General features: G+C 38.4%; 1 protein-coding gene across 11 annotated transcripts in view; it reads right to left on the bottom strand.

Moving 5' to 3' along the window:
- REPS1 (RALBP1 associated Eps domain containing 1) overlaps positions 1-13048 on the bottom strand; it is a 97261-nt gene that overhangs the window by 33884 nt on the left and 50329 nt on the right. For 7 of the 11 annotated variants that reach the window (XM_051854284.2, XM_051854278.2, XM_051854283.2 and 4 more), the window contains exons 2-8: positions 7821-7944; positions 4900-5093; positions 4627-4780; positions 4006-4130; positions 3322-3484; positions 2970-3033; positions 1709-1863 (exon numbers count right to left, since the gene is read on the bottom strand). In XM_051854284.2, the coding sequence (XP_051710244.1) occupies positions 1709-1863; positions 2970-3033; positions 3322-3484; positions 4006-4130; positions 4627-4780; positions 4900-5093; positions 7821-7944 (979 nt within the window). The remainder of the gene's footprint in view (positions 1-1708; positions 1864-2969; positions 3034-3321; positions 3485-4005; positions 4131-4626; positions 4781-4899; positions 5094-7820; positions 7945-13048) is intronic. The other 4 variants (XM_051854282.2, XM_070073511.1, XM_070073512.1 and 1 more) reach the window with 1 other exon arrangement.

Raw genomic sequence — 13048 nt, 5'->3', positions numbered from 1 at the left:
TCTCTCGGCTACTAAAAGATGAGCTCCACAAAGCAGGTGCTTATCCATACTTCTTAAGTATTCAAATCAAAGTACTTGAAACAAAATTACCTAATAAGGATTTAAAACTTAGCTTCAGTTCAAGTTGGAGGTAAACTGATGTCTGATAACTACCTGAAATGATCAGAAAATCCTAGGATTCCCCTAGAAAAATGGTCCTAAAAAACTAAAGGTACTCTTTTAAAATGGACTTACTGGTTGATAAAATTCCATGTGCAATTCGAGTCCTGAAATGTGAATGACATATAACCCACATTTCAGGTGGAGAAAGAGAAGAGAAAAATAGAGTTAGAACCTGTCCTAAGTCACAAGTGCTTCGGCCCCTACCACCCATATGGGAGACCTGGAAGAAACTCCTGGCTCCTGACTTCAGCCTGGCCTCAGCACTGACTGTTGTGGCCATCTGGGGAGTGAACCAGCAAATGAAGATCACTGTCTTTCTCTTTCTCCGTAACTCTTTCAAATAACATCATCTCAAATTAAACAAGGGACCAGTATTGTGGCGGTATGGGTAAAGCCACTGCCTGTGATGCTGGCATCCCATATGGTACCAGTTAAAGAGTCCAGGCTGCCCCACTTCTAATCTAGCTCACTGATAATGTTCCTTAGAAAAGCAGCAGCAGATGGCTCAAGTCCTTGGGCCCATGCCACCCATGTGGAAGACCCAGATGAAGCTCCTGGCTTCGACTTGGCCCAGCTCTGGCTATTGCAGCCATTTGGGCCTGAATCAGCAGATGGAAGCTCTCTCACTCACTCTCCCTCTGCAACTCTGCCTTTCAAATAAATAAATCTTTAAAAATGAATAAATAAAATAAGATAAAACAAAACAAAACAAAACACAAAATTTCAGGTTCCTTTAAAGGCTACAGAAAAAGTCTGGATTCTAAAGGAAAATATTTGCTATTGCAAAGACCTAAAGAGGAAACAGGTATTTCCCTTCAACAAATTAAGATGCATTAAATGGAAAAAATGTTTATAAGGAAGACAAGTTACTTATTCAGAGTATACTTCAAATAAAGGAGGGCAAAATAATAAGAAAAAAGGATGGCAAAATAATGTAAAAAGTTCTTCAAATCTCAGCAAGTTACAAATATAAAGGTGAAATAGTGACATCTATTGTTTATCTCTATTTGTGAAGGTTGACTAAGAGTTCTACATTCTGCCTGTACATCTTCCTCTGATTGCAAATCTATGTGCTCAATGAAAAATCTGTTTTTAAGCTAAGTCTTTTTTTTTTTTTTTTTTTTTTTTGACAGGCAGAGTGGACAGTGAGTGAGAGAGACAGATCTTCCTTTGCCGTTGGTTCACCCTCCAATGGCTGCCGCGGCCGGCGTGCTGCAGCCAGCGCACCGCACTGATCGGATGACAGGAGCCAGGTACTTATCCTGGGATCCCATTGGGTGCAGGGCCCAAGCACTTGGGCCATCCTCCACTGCACTCCCTGGCCACAGCAGAGAGCTGGCCTGGAAGGGGGGCAACCAGGACAGAATCCGGTGCCCTGACCGGGACTAGAACCCGGTGTGCCAGCGCCGCAAGGTGGAGGATTAGCCTAGTGAGCCGCGGCGCCGGCCTTAAGCTAAGTCTTAACATCTATCTTGATTTTGCTTTCAGAAACAAGGTGTTAAGCTTATCAAGGATGCAACCAACTCTCTTCAGCTCCCAATCTTACCTGCTGAATCCTCCAAGTCAATCAGTTTGGGCATTAAGCTTTCAGGGAGTTTTTCTGGTAAATCATAGCCATTCTTCCTAGCAACCACCAGATGAAAAGCAGCACAGAATTCATCCAGTGTCAATGCACCATCTTTATCAAAGTCTGAGAGTTCCCTAGAAGATAAGCTTATTGTGAATATTGTCACATTCTGCACTGGATCCCTGTATTTCTCAAAAAGAGAAAAGAGAATTACCTTCCCCAAAAAGTGCAAAGTCAATAATTTTGACAATTCCATAGATAGAAAGATGTAGAATAAAGCAAATACAGCAAAATGTTAACTGTAGAATCCAGGTTGTGGGCATATAGATGATCATTCCACAATTCTTTCAATTTTCCTCTGTGCTTGAAATTCTCATAAATACCAAAAAATAGCTCAAATAATTAAGTTCACAAAAAACATGACCTTATTTATTAATAAGGTACATGTAATAAAGTCATTAAAATTTTAAATCCTTTTTTTGGGGCAAAGGTCAATATATATGCATTTTAAAGCACTGAACAAAGCCACAAGGCTTGATATAAAAAGAAAGCTGTCCCACTCAGCTGTCCCTGCCACTGCCTAGATGCAGAAGTAACTACTACTTATTTATCACCTTAAACTATAAATAGCATGAGCATCATACTGATTCTTCATTTTTCTGTTTCAGGCGTTATCTATCCATATCATATGGTAGTACTTTATGCTACTAAAAATCTAATAACAAAATAATTGAGAATACAGATAAATACAATGATATAAACTAGAAAATCTGTGTTTATCTGAGTGCTTTTAGAAGGTAATTTCTGATTGTAAATTGTACAATTCCAACTAAATAGCAGCTATCCCAAGTCTTAATAATCTGTGTTTAAAACAGAGGTGCTATAACCATTGTTCTGAAACTTATGGCTTGGTATATGACTTATTAAACTTGATAAAAACCAAATGAGATAAACATAATCATGTATATAAACTACCTTTTAGTCCATACATTATGCTAACAACAACAACAACAACAAAAAAAACATTGCTTAAGGAATTTTAGCACTTTACAAAGAAGTACTGTACCTGTGTCACTGATTTCAAGAGAGGGAGAGAGAAGCTGGCTATTTTAAGATAACACTGAGGTCTTTGCAACATTGTTGAGGAAGTTAGTCTAGAGGTTTAAGTTTCCAAAATGTATCTGGTGGAAAATCCTTTGTAATAACCCACATAACCCAACTAATGACACAGCAAACTTACCAAATATGAGAAAGTTCAAGAATAGGAAGCTTTGATTTTGTAAAAAACTCTTTAGCTGCAGATCCTGAAATATTAAAACATTTCTGTTTAATGTTATTCTGAATTTACAGATCCAAGAACAGAATGCATGGTAAGAGTCTCAAGACTTTTTTCACGGGAGAAAAAGGCAACCTTAATATGTAATGTGTCATGATTTTGGTTCCCAGTGATTAATAAACCATTTTACCACAAATAATTTGAGAATTAAGTATTTTTCATAATTAAAACTTATGACCAATAAAACAGTGTGAGATTATGAAATTGAGACTTTGTCCTGTCCCATCAAGAAGAACTTCTGTTTTTAACAACTCACCTGGAATAAATCCGTTTAGATCAGGCTGAATGGTTTTAAACTGATTTACATAATACTGTCTTTGTTCATCTGTTATTTTCCAGGGATCATCATAACTACTGGATTGCCTACGAATTTCATTGGCAGTTGTAGCTGATGCTACAGTTCGCACTGTTGTCTGGTCCTGTAATGAGACATTTTTTCCTCAGTATGGCATCTATCTACTGGATTATATGGACCAAGATGGCTAGGTTACTTTCCTTTGAAAGTAAAACTTACTTTTTGTGGACATTTAAAATGTAAGAAGGCATCAGCAAACCACATACTTGTTACAATTAGGTTACTAGATATGATTTTACACGATGATTATATAAACGTGTAGAACAATACCAATTATGTAAGCAACAGAAAGTTATGAGAAATGTGCTAAGAAAGCCAAGCAAGTATATTCTCAGATGCAGAAACCTTTCAAAACTTCACTAGCGAATTAAAAATAGAAATAAAATCAGCCAAATCCTTTAATGAAACATTCCAATGACAACAGACTTGAAAAAAGGCATCAGTCAGAATTTCAGGATATTTTTAATAAAAGAAAAAGAGCAAACTTGCATTTATTAAATTTGCAACAGCAAAATATAAAAACAATGACTGCAACAATACTCTGAATGAAGCAAATAAAAATGCAATACCAATAAAATGTCACACCTGGACAGAAGCAGGATGCATGGGTAAAAGAGAACTGGTTGGTGGAGTATCTGCGAAACTGACCCAGTTTTCTTGAGGCGGGGGAGGAGACTGCCCAGACCATACTGCATCACCAGCAGAAGAACCTAAAAGAAGAAGGGGTAAAGACACTGACTTCCGGCTGAAGAAAAAAATTAAATTACCAGGTTTCCACTCAAGATTGTAATAAACTATTCCACTTCTATTATAAATGCTTTCTGTCAAACTCTTTTTAGAAATATAAAAATTGCCAAAACAATTTTTATCATTTTAAAACTATATTTCATTCCAATCTTTTAAATGGTTTTGTGCTTTCCTTGTCAATGCTAAAACTTATACAATACTTCTACATACTTAATATTTGGGAAACAATTATTCATTGTACTATTAGATAATCTGGCATCCATAAATTTTTGCCTGAGCATCATAGATATAAGTACCATTTTTCAAAGCCTTGCATGTACTTAAAATATTTTCATGGTTAGCTTTTGCTTCTATCTAATTATGACTTAAAATTAAGAATTGCATTGGAAACAACTTTAAAGGAATACTCTTCAATTTGCAACCTTACATAACTGCTACATCTAAAGAATCTCCAAGTACCTGATTGTGATTCACCAAAGGGAGACCAGAAAGGCCCGGGTCCTGCAAGAGGCCTTTCACTGCCGCCCCCGCTGGGGTGCCGGCTGTGCTTCCGCCAAGTGTGTGGAGAAGCTGGTGGGGATTGCTGAGGTGAAACTACTGGGGATGCAGGTTCCTAGAAAGAATAGGATTAGGAATTTTAAGGAGACCTTCTTAATTACTAAGGCATTAATAAATGTTTTAGTGTTAAACACCAACCCAGGACATCAACTGATCACAACTGCACATAATTACCTGCTGATCTGCAGGTGGACGAGGCTGGACTGTATCGTGACTAACAGATCCCTTTTTCACTTGCCCCCTGCCCGGTGGGGGGGGAATGACACCAGAATAGGACCCTTGGTTTTCAGAATCTGAATAGGAGGCTGCATGGCGAGATTCCTGTTCATTCTTTGAAGCAACAAATCTTGGCAGAGGAAGGTCCTTTACTGTTAACCACAAAAATAATGATAGATTGAGTACCCTTATCAGGGATGTTTGGGATCCGAACTGCTTCAGATTTCAGAGTTTTTTAGATTTTTTACAATTTGCATAGACTATCCTGACTGAGCTCCCTAATGTGAAAATTTAAATCCAAAATGTTCCAAACTCTGAAACTTTTTTAATGTCAAATCAGTGCATTTCAGATTTCAAATTTTCAGTTTAAGAACACTGAACCTTGTTTTACTTAAAATACTTGAAAGGCAGAGAGACAGAAAGGGATGGAGACAGACAGAGCATATCTTCTATTTGCTGTTCACTCTTCAAATGCACAAAGTATCTAGGACTGGTCCCCACAGAAGCCAGGAGCTGGGAACTCCTTTTGGGTCTCCCACATGGGTGGCAGGGCCCCAAGTACTTGAGCCTTCATCTGCTGCCTCCAAGGGTGCACATTAGCAGGGACCTAGAATCAGAAGTGGAGCTGGGACTTGAACCCAGGCACGCCCACATGGGAGGGACACAGGAGGTCCAAGTCACATTTTAATTGCTGTGCCAAATTTCTGCCCCGTTTTAAAGCAAAAAAGATGCTAAAATAAAAAACAAAAATAAAAGATGAGTTAGATATTAGAATTTTTGCAAGAATGGATACAGAAATAGTAGGCACAAAATGTTTATTGCTACAAAATTGAGACCCTTATCTCCGACTGTCTAGGGAGACAACAGTTACCTAGAAAGAAGTCAAGGGTGGTTAACAATGGCTACATTTAACTGTCCACTCAATGTCTGGCCCTGTACTTGCTATTTACGTTTAGCTCATTTCAGAACCATAACAATCCTGCAAAGTTTCTTTCTACAGGTAAGGAAACTGAGGCTTTGAGATACCCAAGTGACACTGGTAGTAAGCGACAAGATTGGAACTCAGGTCATTCAGCCCTCAAGTCTAGGTTGCTTCTACTCAAGAAAGGTCTCTACACAGTAGATTCTAGAACTCTAAGTAAACCACAGAACATGCCAATAAAATTGAGACTAGATTAATTTAGACATTTTCATGGTAGAAATTCCTCAGAGTACCTTTCTTAACTTACCAAGGTTATGGTACAAAGCATTCTCTCTGTCCATACTTTAGTCTGGCTTATGACTCTCCTACAGATAGATATTCCACATTTTGTTTTAAATAACAAAGATGAAAAACAGAACTTATTGGCAAGTTAATCTTAACTCATACTTTTAAAGACTCATTTCCAGAGGAAAATGTACATCCTCCTTTTGTAGGAATGCCTTTGCTCCTCTCCAGAATCTATAGATGAAGTGGGGAACGACTAAGCTGATTCAGTATATGAGGTGATTTCAAAAAGCTCATGGACAAATGGAAATAAAAGATAAGTAATTTTGGTGCAGAAAGTTGTGAAATTCACACATACTTTTTTCATAGCACACAATTTTCATCAACTTTTTGAAGACCCCTCATATGCATGGATCTACATGTATAAGAATTCAAAATGACCTGGAAAAAATGTAAACTCTCTACACCGGGAAGGATACAAGCCAGAGGTCCCAATAAAAATTGATCTAGTACTTATTTTCAAAAATTCTATTATGACAGAAAAACCACGAATTTTCTCTTTCTTTTTCTATGAAAACTACAGAAACCTTTGCATTTATGTGTCTATCTTTATAGAACTTTCATCTTTCACACCAACAAGCCTGCAAATAACTCAAAACCAAATTCTTAAAGAATGACACTCGTAAGGTGACACTTATAAAGTAGTCAGATGCCTGTAACTGGGTTTTAGCCTTCCAATATTTTAATACTGTCTCTATTTTTTAAAGATTAATTTTATTTATTTGAAAGGCAGAGTTAGAGAGAGAGAGAGAGAGAAGGAAGGAGGGAGGGAAGGAAGGAGGGAGGGAAGGAGGGAGGGAGGGAAGGAGGGAGATGGAGAGAGAGAGAGAGAGATCTTCCACCCACTGGTTCACTCCCCAAATGGCCACAACAGCCAGGGCTGGGCCAGGCCAAAGCCAGGAGCTTTTTTCAGGTCTCCCATGTGGGTGGCCCAGGAACTTGGGCCATCTTCTGCTGCCTCTCCAGGCCCATCATCAGGGAGCTGGATCAGAAGTGGAACAGCCAGGACATAAACCAGCGCCCATATGGGATGCTGGCACTGCAGATGGCTTAACCCGCTATGCCACAATGCTGGCTCCAATACTGTCTCTATTAATACAGTTTTAGTTAATTGGCTCTAATTTCAAATCGAGCCTCCATAGTCTTCCTAAATAAGAAGCCACTAGTGTTATGTTGTCTCATCAGAAAGAAAATAAAAAGCCTATATATGAAGACGGTCACTACAATTCATCATTGATCTTGATAAAATTCATCTAAGTGATTTTTAAGCAATTTTTAGCAAATTAATTCCAAAAGCTGCCATTTGAACAAATATATATAAATATAATATACAAAATACATGTATTTTACATATATAATGTAAATATATATTACACAATATTTATTACATATCATCATTAAACATGTATGGCGCAGATATTCCATGTCACAACAGATACAAGACAGACATATTTTCTAATATTCTCAAATAAGAAATGCAAAGTAGTGGAAACAAAGTCATGAATTTCATTCAAGGATGTAATACTAGGAACAATCAAAAGTTATAATGACTTTATTTCATTTGTAATTAGAAGATTATTTCATTTTATTTGTTAGGATATTCTATATTTACCTGTATTTATACTTTCCACTCTTAATGGGAAACCAGATTGAGCAACAGCTACAAGTTTCAAAGCAATGTAGAATTGACTTCTTCCAAAATAACCGAGTCTTGTGGCACCACAAAGTTCCATAATCTATTAAAAAAAACATACATAATGTTAACATTAAGATTTATGACAAAAATTCTTTATCCAAAAAAAAAGTAGCTATGCAACTTGTTCAGAACTTTTCCAAAATATATAACCAGTATATGGTGTAAAACTCTCAATTGACAACCAACTTCCTCAAGTTTCAGGATCATATGTTTGGGGGGAAAAAAAGGCACTGGTTTTCCATTAAAAGACTTCTCAAGATATATGTGATGAAAAATTTTATTAGAGTAATTGTTTATTCTGAAGAGTCACATTTAGAAACAACATACCATTCACTCATAGCACTGCCTACAACAGGGCCACGGGACCCATGGAATATTACACGACCATTTAAAGTTAACAGTCATAAAATAACAATATGAAAGAACGCTGAGGATACATTAAGGTATGAAAGCAAGGTATATAATTTTAGCCACAAAGAAACAAATTTCTAAACTATATCAAATTCTATCCATTTTATTAGGTGATATTATTATTTTCTTATTTGGCATTTAATTGTATTCAATGTGGCTATACTACCTTCAACAAAAAAAAGTTATGTTTACTTACTTGCCTTTTTTCTCTTTTAAGCATGAAAGCTTTCAAAGATCTATACTAATCATTCTAGTCATTTCAACAAGTACTTTAAGACTGGTCACTACAAGCCAATGTCAGACTCACAAAGGAGGATGCTAGGTCACAAAATTAAATTGCTGCCATAAAAGCTAGAGAAGATTGCTAACACACACGCATGATAAATTTATCTGAAAATACAGACTAAATATCTTTGTCATGTATTCTCAAATAATACAAATTCTTGGAGAAAGGGAGCATACCTAGTCATTTTCTTTTCCTCAAAATACTCAAAGGAAGAAAATGACCTCCCCTAAGATGTGGTATTGGTATGAAGTCTAAAGAAAAGTATTTACATAACTGCAAAGAAAGCACCTTTCAGCAGTTCAGCAATGCAGCACAACAATAACCATTTGCTTACATGCACACAAGAAAAGCCATTTTTGCTGATTGATCAGCACTGGAAGAAGTTCCTGTTTCTGCCACTAAGGGGCATGCACTTCAGAGGAAATTGAAAAGGGCAAAGAGGATAAAGTTAACCGCCATTAAGGGACCCATGAGGCAAAGAGAGTTAACAAAGGCAGGCCACAGAGACTTGCAGGCAATGCAAGCATTTTTCCTGTGCTTACGTCCTGATCTCTTATCCTTTCCTTCTCACCTGACATCTCTTAGGGGACCACAGTTCATTCTTAACTATTTTTGCTTATAAACAAAGCGCCTAAAACCTGCCAGTATACACCAGATAAAGGGAAGCCCTGAAAGGAGATTACAGTTTGTTAGCAACCAGGGGAGACATTCAAGGAATGGTTAGAAATGAGGAGATAGGGGCTGGTGTTGTGATGAAGCGGGTTGCACCACCTGCAATGCTGGTATGGACACTGGTTTGAGTCCCAGTTGCCCCAGTTCCAATCCAGTTTCCTGCTAATGTGCCTGGGAAAGGAGCAAAAGATGGCCCAAGTGCTTAGGCCCCTACCACTCATGTCACAAGTCAGGATGCAGCTCTGGGCTCCTGAGTTGGACCTGGCCCAGCCCCATTTAGGAAGTGCCAGTGGATGGAAGCTCTCTCTCTCTCTCCCCTAACTCTTGCCTTTCAAATAAATAAACAAACATTTTTAAAGAAAGAAGGAAATGAAGAGGCAGGGGCAGGCTTTTGGCACAATGGTTAAGATTGCAGGATGCTGAAATCCCGATCAGAGAGCCTGAGTCCAAGTCCAGCTCCACCTCTCAATTCCAGCTTCCCACTAATGCACAAAACTTGGAGGCTGCAGGTGAAGGCTGAAACTTGGGTTCCCGTCCACGACATAGGAAACCTGGATTGAGTTCTCAGCTCCTGGGTTCCACTATAGGCATTCTGGGGAGCCACAGGTAGAGGAGTGTGCCCTTTTTCTCTCAATTAATTTAAAAAATTTTTAAAAAGAATGTTGATTCACAACCACAAAACTTAAAAAAAGAGACACAAAATAAGGTGGTAGTGTTCAAGGGAGTCAGATTTTATTTTGTATTTATTGTTTTATGTTTGCTAGTCATTCACATTTATTTTTCTGAGAAGTACTCAACTTGTTCTCTACTGACTTTAAAATGAGTTGTAGGTCTTTAGGTTTTACTACATTATTAATATTGACTTAGAGATTGACAGGGAATTCACTCATTCATTCAGCCACTATTTACTGGTTATCAACTATGTGTCAGAAACCGAATCTACTCTAAGCCTCCAAGAGGAAGGAAAACGCCAGTCACAGAGTGTGGCTGTTGGGGGTGGGGACCGGGGCAGCAGCAGATGAAGCTGAAGATGCATGCACAAGTCAGATTATACTGCACGTGCTATTTCCTGGTTCTGCTGATTGAGCAGCACTGTTTTTCAAACAACTGTTTTGGTGGTACAAACTTTTACATTATACAATAATTATATAATTATTTCCCCCTCTTCATGGTTTTTTAGCCATAACCTCTCTTTGTAACTTTATAGTTAGAAAGGCCTTTATACATTTTTCTTAGATGGTCCATTATGATTAATAATATTAATAATAAACTGGAATTTTTCTTAGAATGAAAAGGGGGGATTTCCTCAATCTTCCTCAATTATTGACTACTGAAAAAGTCAGAAGTATTCAGCTTGGTGATTAAAGAGGCCACACCCCACATTGGAGTGCCTGGGTCCCATTCCCAGTTTTGACTCCAGCTTCATGCCAAAGCAGGACTCTGGGAGGCAGTGGGAATAGTTCAAGCAATTGGGTTCTTGCCACCCACATGGGACACTTGGGTTGCATTTCGGATCCTGGCTCCAGCCCTGGGCATTGAGGGAACTGGGCAAATGAACCAGAGGATGGAAGAATGTCTGTCTCCGTCTTTCAAATAAAAATTGGAAATAATTTAAAAATGTAATCTTTGCTAGGTTTTTGAGTTGGTGTTACATTGGCATTGTAAGCTGATCTGGCAAGCCTTTTTTCTCTGTGCTCTGAAATACTACAAATAGGGTAGGCATTGGATGTGCCATGAAGACTGGAAAGAATTCACCTATGACACGGGCTGGGTTGACACATTTCAGTTTTTTCTATGTTATGTAAACTAGGTTTCCTATTTCTAAAATAGCTGATAATTCCCTAGAGAATAATTTATCATCTATAAATTCTGAAGTTTATTAGTTTGGCACAATTCAAGGTAACTCATTCTTCTGATTTCCTCTCTATTGTAATTTCCTAATAATCTATGCATATTTGGTTATGTGTATATACCTTCTCTAACATAATCACCTGACACAGAGGAGCACCTGAGGCACTAGCTAGACTACAGACTCCCAGATGCTTCCATCAGATTTCTAACTCATGTTGGAATCCCAGGGCTGGTTAGTGGTGGTTGGAACAAGTATACTTAAAATAGCTACTGAAAACTACAAAGCTTTATTTTGTCAACACTATAAAATTTATATAACATGGTAAAATAAATAAAATGGTATTCAAGGATACAGAAAGAAGTCCCTACAGTCCTCACCAGAAGTAACTCCTTTCCTAGTTCTAATGTTTTTCTACATGTATTCAGACACACCAGCACATACAGTATACATTTTAGACACATAGGTCACACTGCATAACATTTTACACATTCCACAACTCAGACCTTCTCATGGCAGCACCCACAGGCCCCTCTTGTCCACATGGTATCCCTCTGTATGGATATTCCTATCACAAATTAACCAATTTCCTACAGCTGGATGTTTAGTTTTGTCCAGTTTTCTGATACAAATAATTCCATGAATATTTTTGTGCAAGTACAAGAAAAACTTTCTAGAAATGAAATATACTTTAAGATTTAACATAGAGGACAGCACTGTAAAGCAGCGGGTAAAGCCAACACCTGCAGTGCCAGCATCCCCCATGGGCTCCAATTCGAGTCCTGGCTGCTCCACTTCCAATCCAACTCTCTGCTATGGCTGGGAAAGCAGTAGAAGATGGCAAAAGTGCTTGGGCCCCTGCACCTATGTGGGAGACCAAAAGAAGCTCCTGGCTCCTGGCTTTGGATCGGTGCAGCTTCAGCCATTGTGGCCAAATGGGGAGTGAACCAGCGGATGGGAAGATCTCCCTCTTTCTCTCTGCCTCTCTGTGTAACTCTGACTTTAAAATAAATAAATACATCTTTTAAAAAAATCCTATGATGAGCAAAGTATCGTGTGCTTTTTTCTTTAAAAGAAAAAAAAATTTAACACAGCTGGGGCCAGCGTTGTGATGTAATGGGTAAAGCCCACCACCTGCGATGCTGGCATGCCATATAGGTGCTGGTTCAAATCCCCCAGCTGCTCCATTTCTGATCCAGCTTCCTGCTATTGAGCCTGGGAAAGCAGTGGAAGATGGCCTAAGTCCTTTGGCCCCTGCACCCATGTGGGAGACCTGGAAGAAACTCCTGGTTTTGGCCTGGCCTAGCCCTGACAGTTGTAGCCATTTGGGAGTAAACCAGCATATGGAAGACTTCTCTGCCTCTGTGTAACTCTGCCGTTTAAATAAATAAATTTAAATATATATATATATATATATATATATAAACACTAAGTACTGAAAACTCTGACTATGACATGATACTGACATCCTGGCTGTGTGGTCTGAGACTAGAAAGGGAGGACAATATTTTCGTTAATTTTATTGGCATCACAAACTATTATCAGCACTTGGTAAGGCAGTGTTGACTTCTAAATGTGTTCCATAATATTTACCAAAAGGCCATTAATGTGTCTAGAAAAAAATGACTAGATGTTATTTACTTCAGTACCCATACTGATCAATGTGGTTAGGGAATCACTGTATCAGTCAGACAGTACTTGAACCAATCACGTAGAAGTATTTTAGGAGACAGCATTGTGATGTAGCAGTTAAACTACCACTCGAGATGCTGCCATCTCATATCAGCAGTGCTAGTTCACATCCGAGATGTTCTGCTTTGGAGTCAGCTCCCTGTCAATGCATCTGAAAAAGCGGCAGATGATGGCCCAAGTTCTACGGCCCCTGCCACTTATGTGGGAGACCAGGATAGAGTTCTTGGGTCCTCG

This window comes from Oryctolagus cuniculus, chromosome 5, assembly GCF_964237555.1.
Source record: "Oryctolagus cuniculus chromosome 5, mOryCun1.1, whole genome shotgun sequence".
Classification (NCBI taxonomy): Eukaryota; Metazoa; Chordata; class Mammalia; order Lagomorpha; family Leporidae; genus Oryctolagus; species Oryctolagus cuniculus.
Note: the sequence above shows the minus strand (reverse complement) of the source record. Positions and strands in the feature narration are given on the sequence as shown.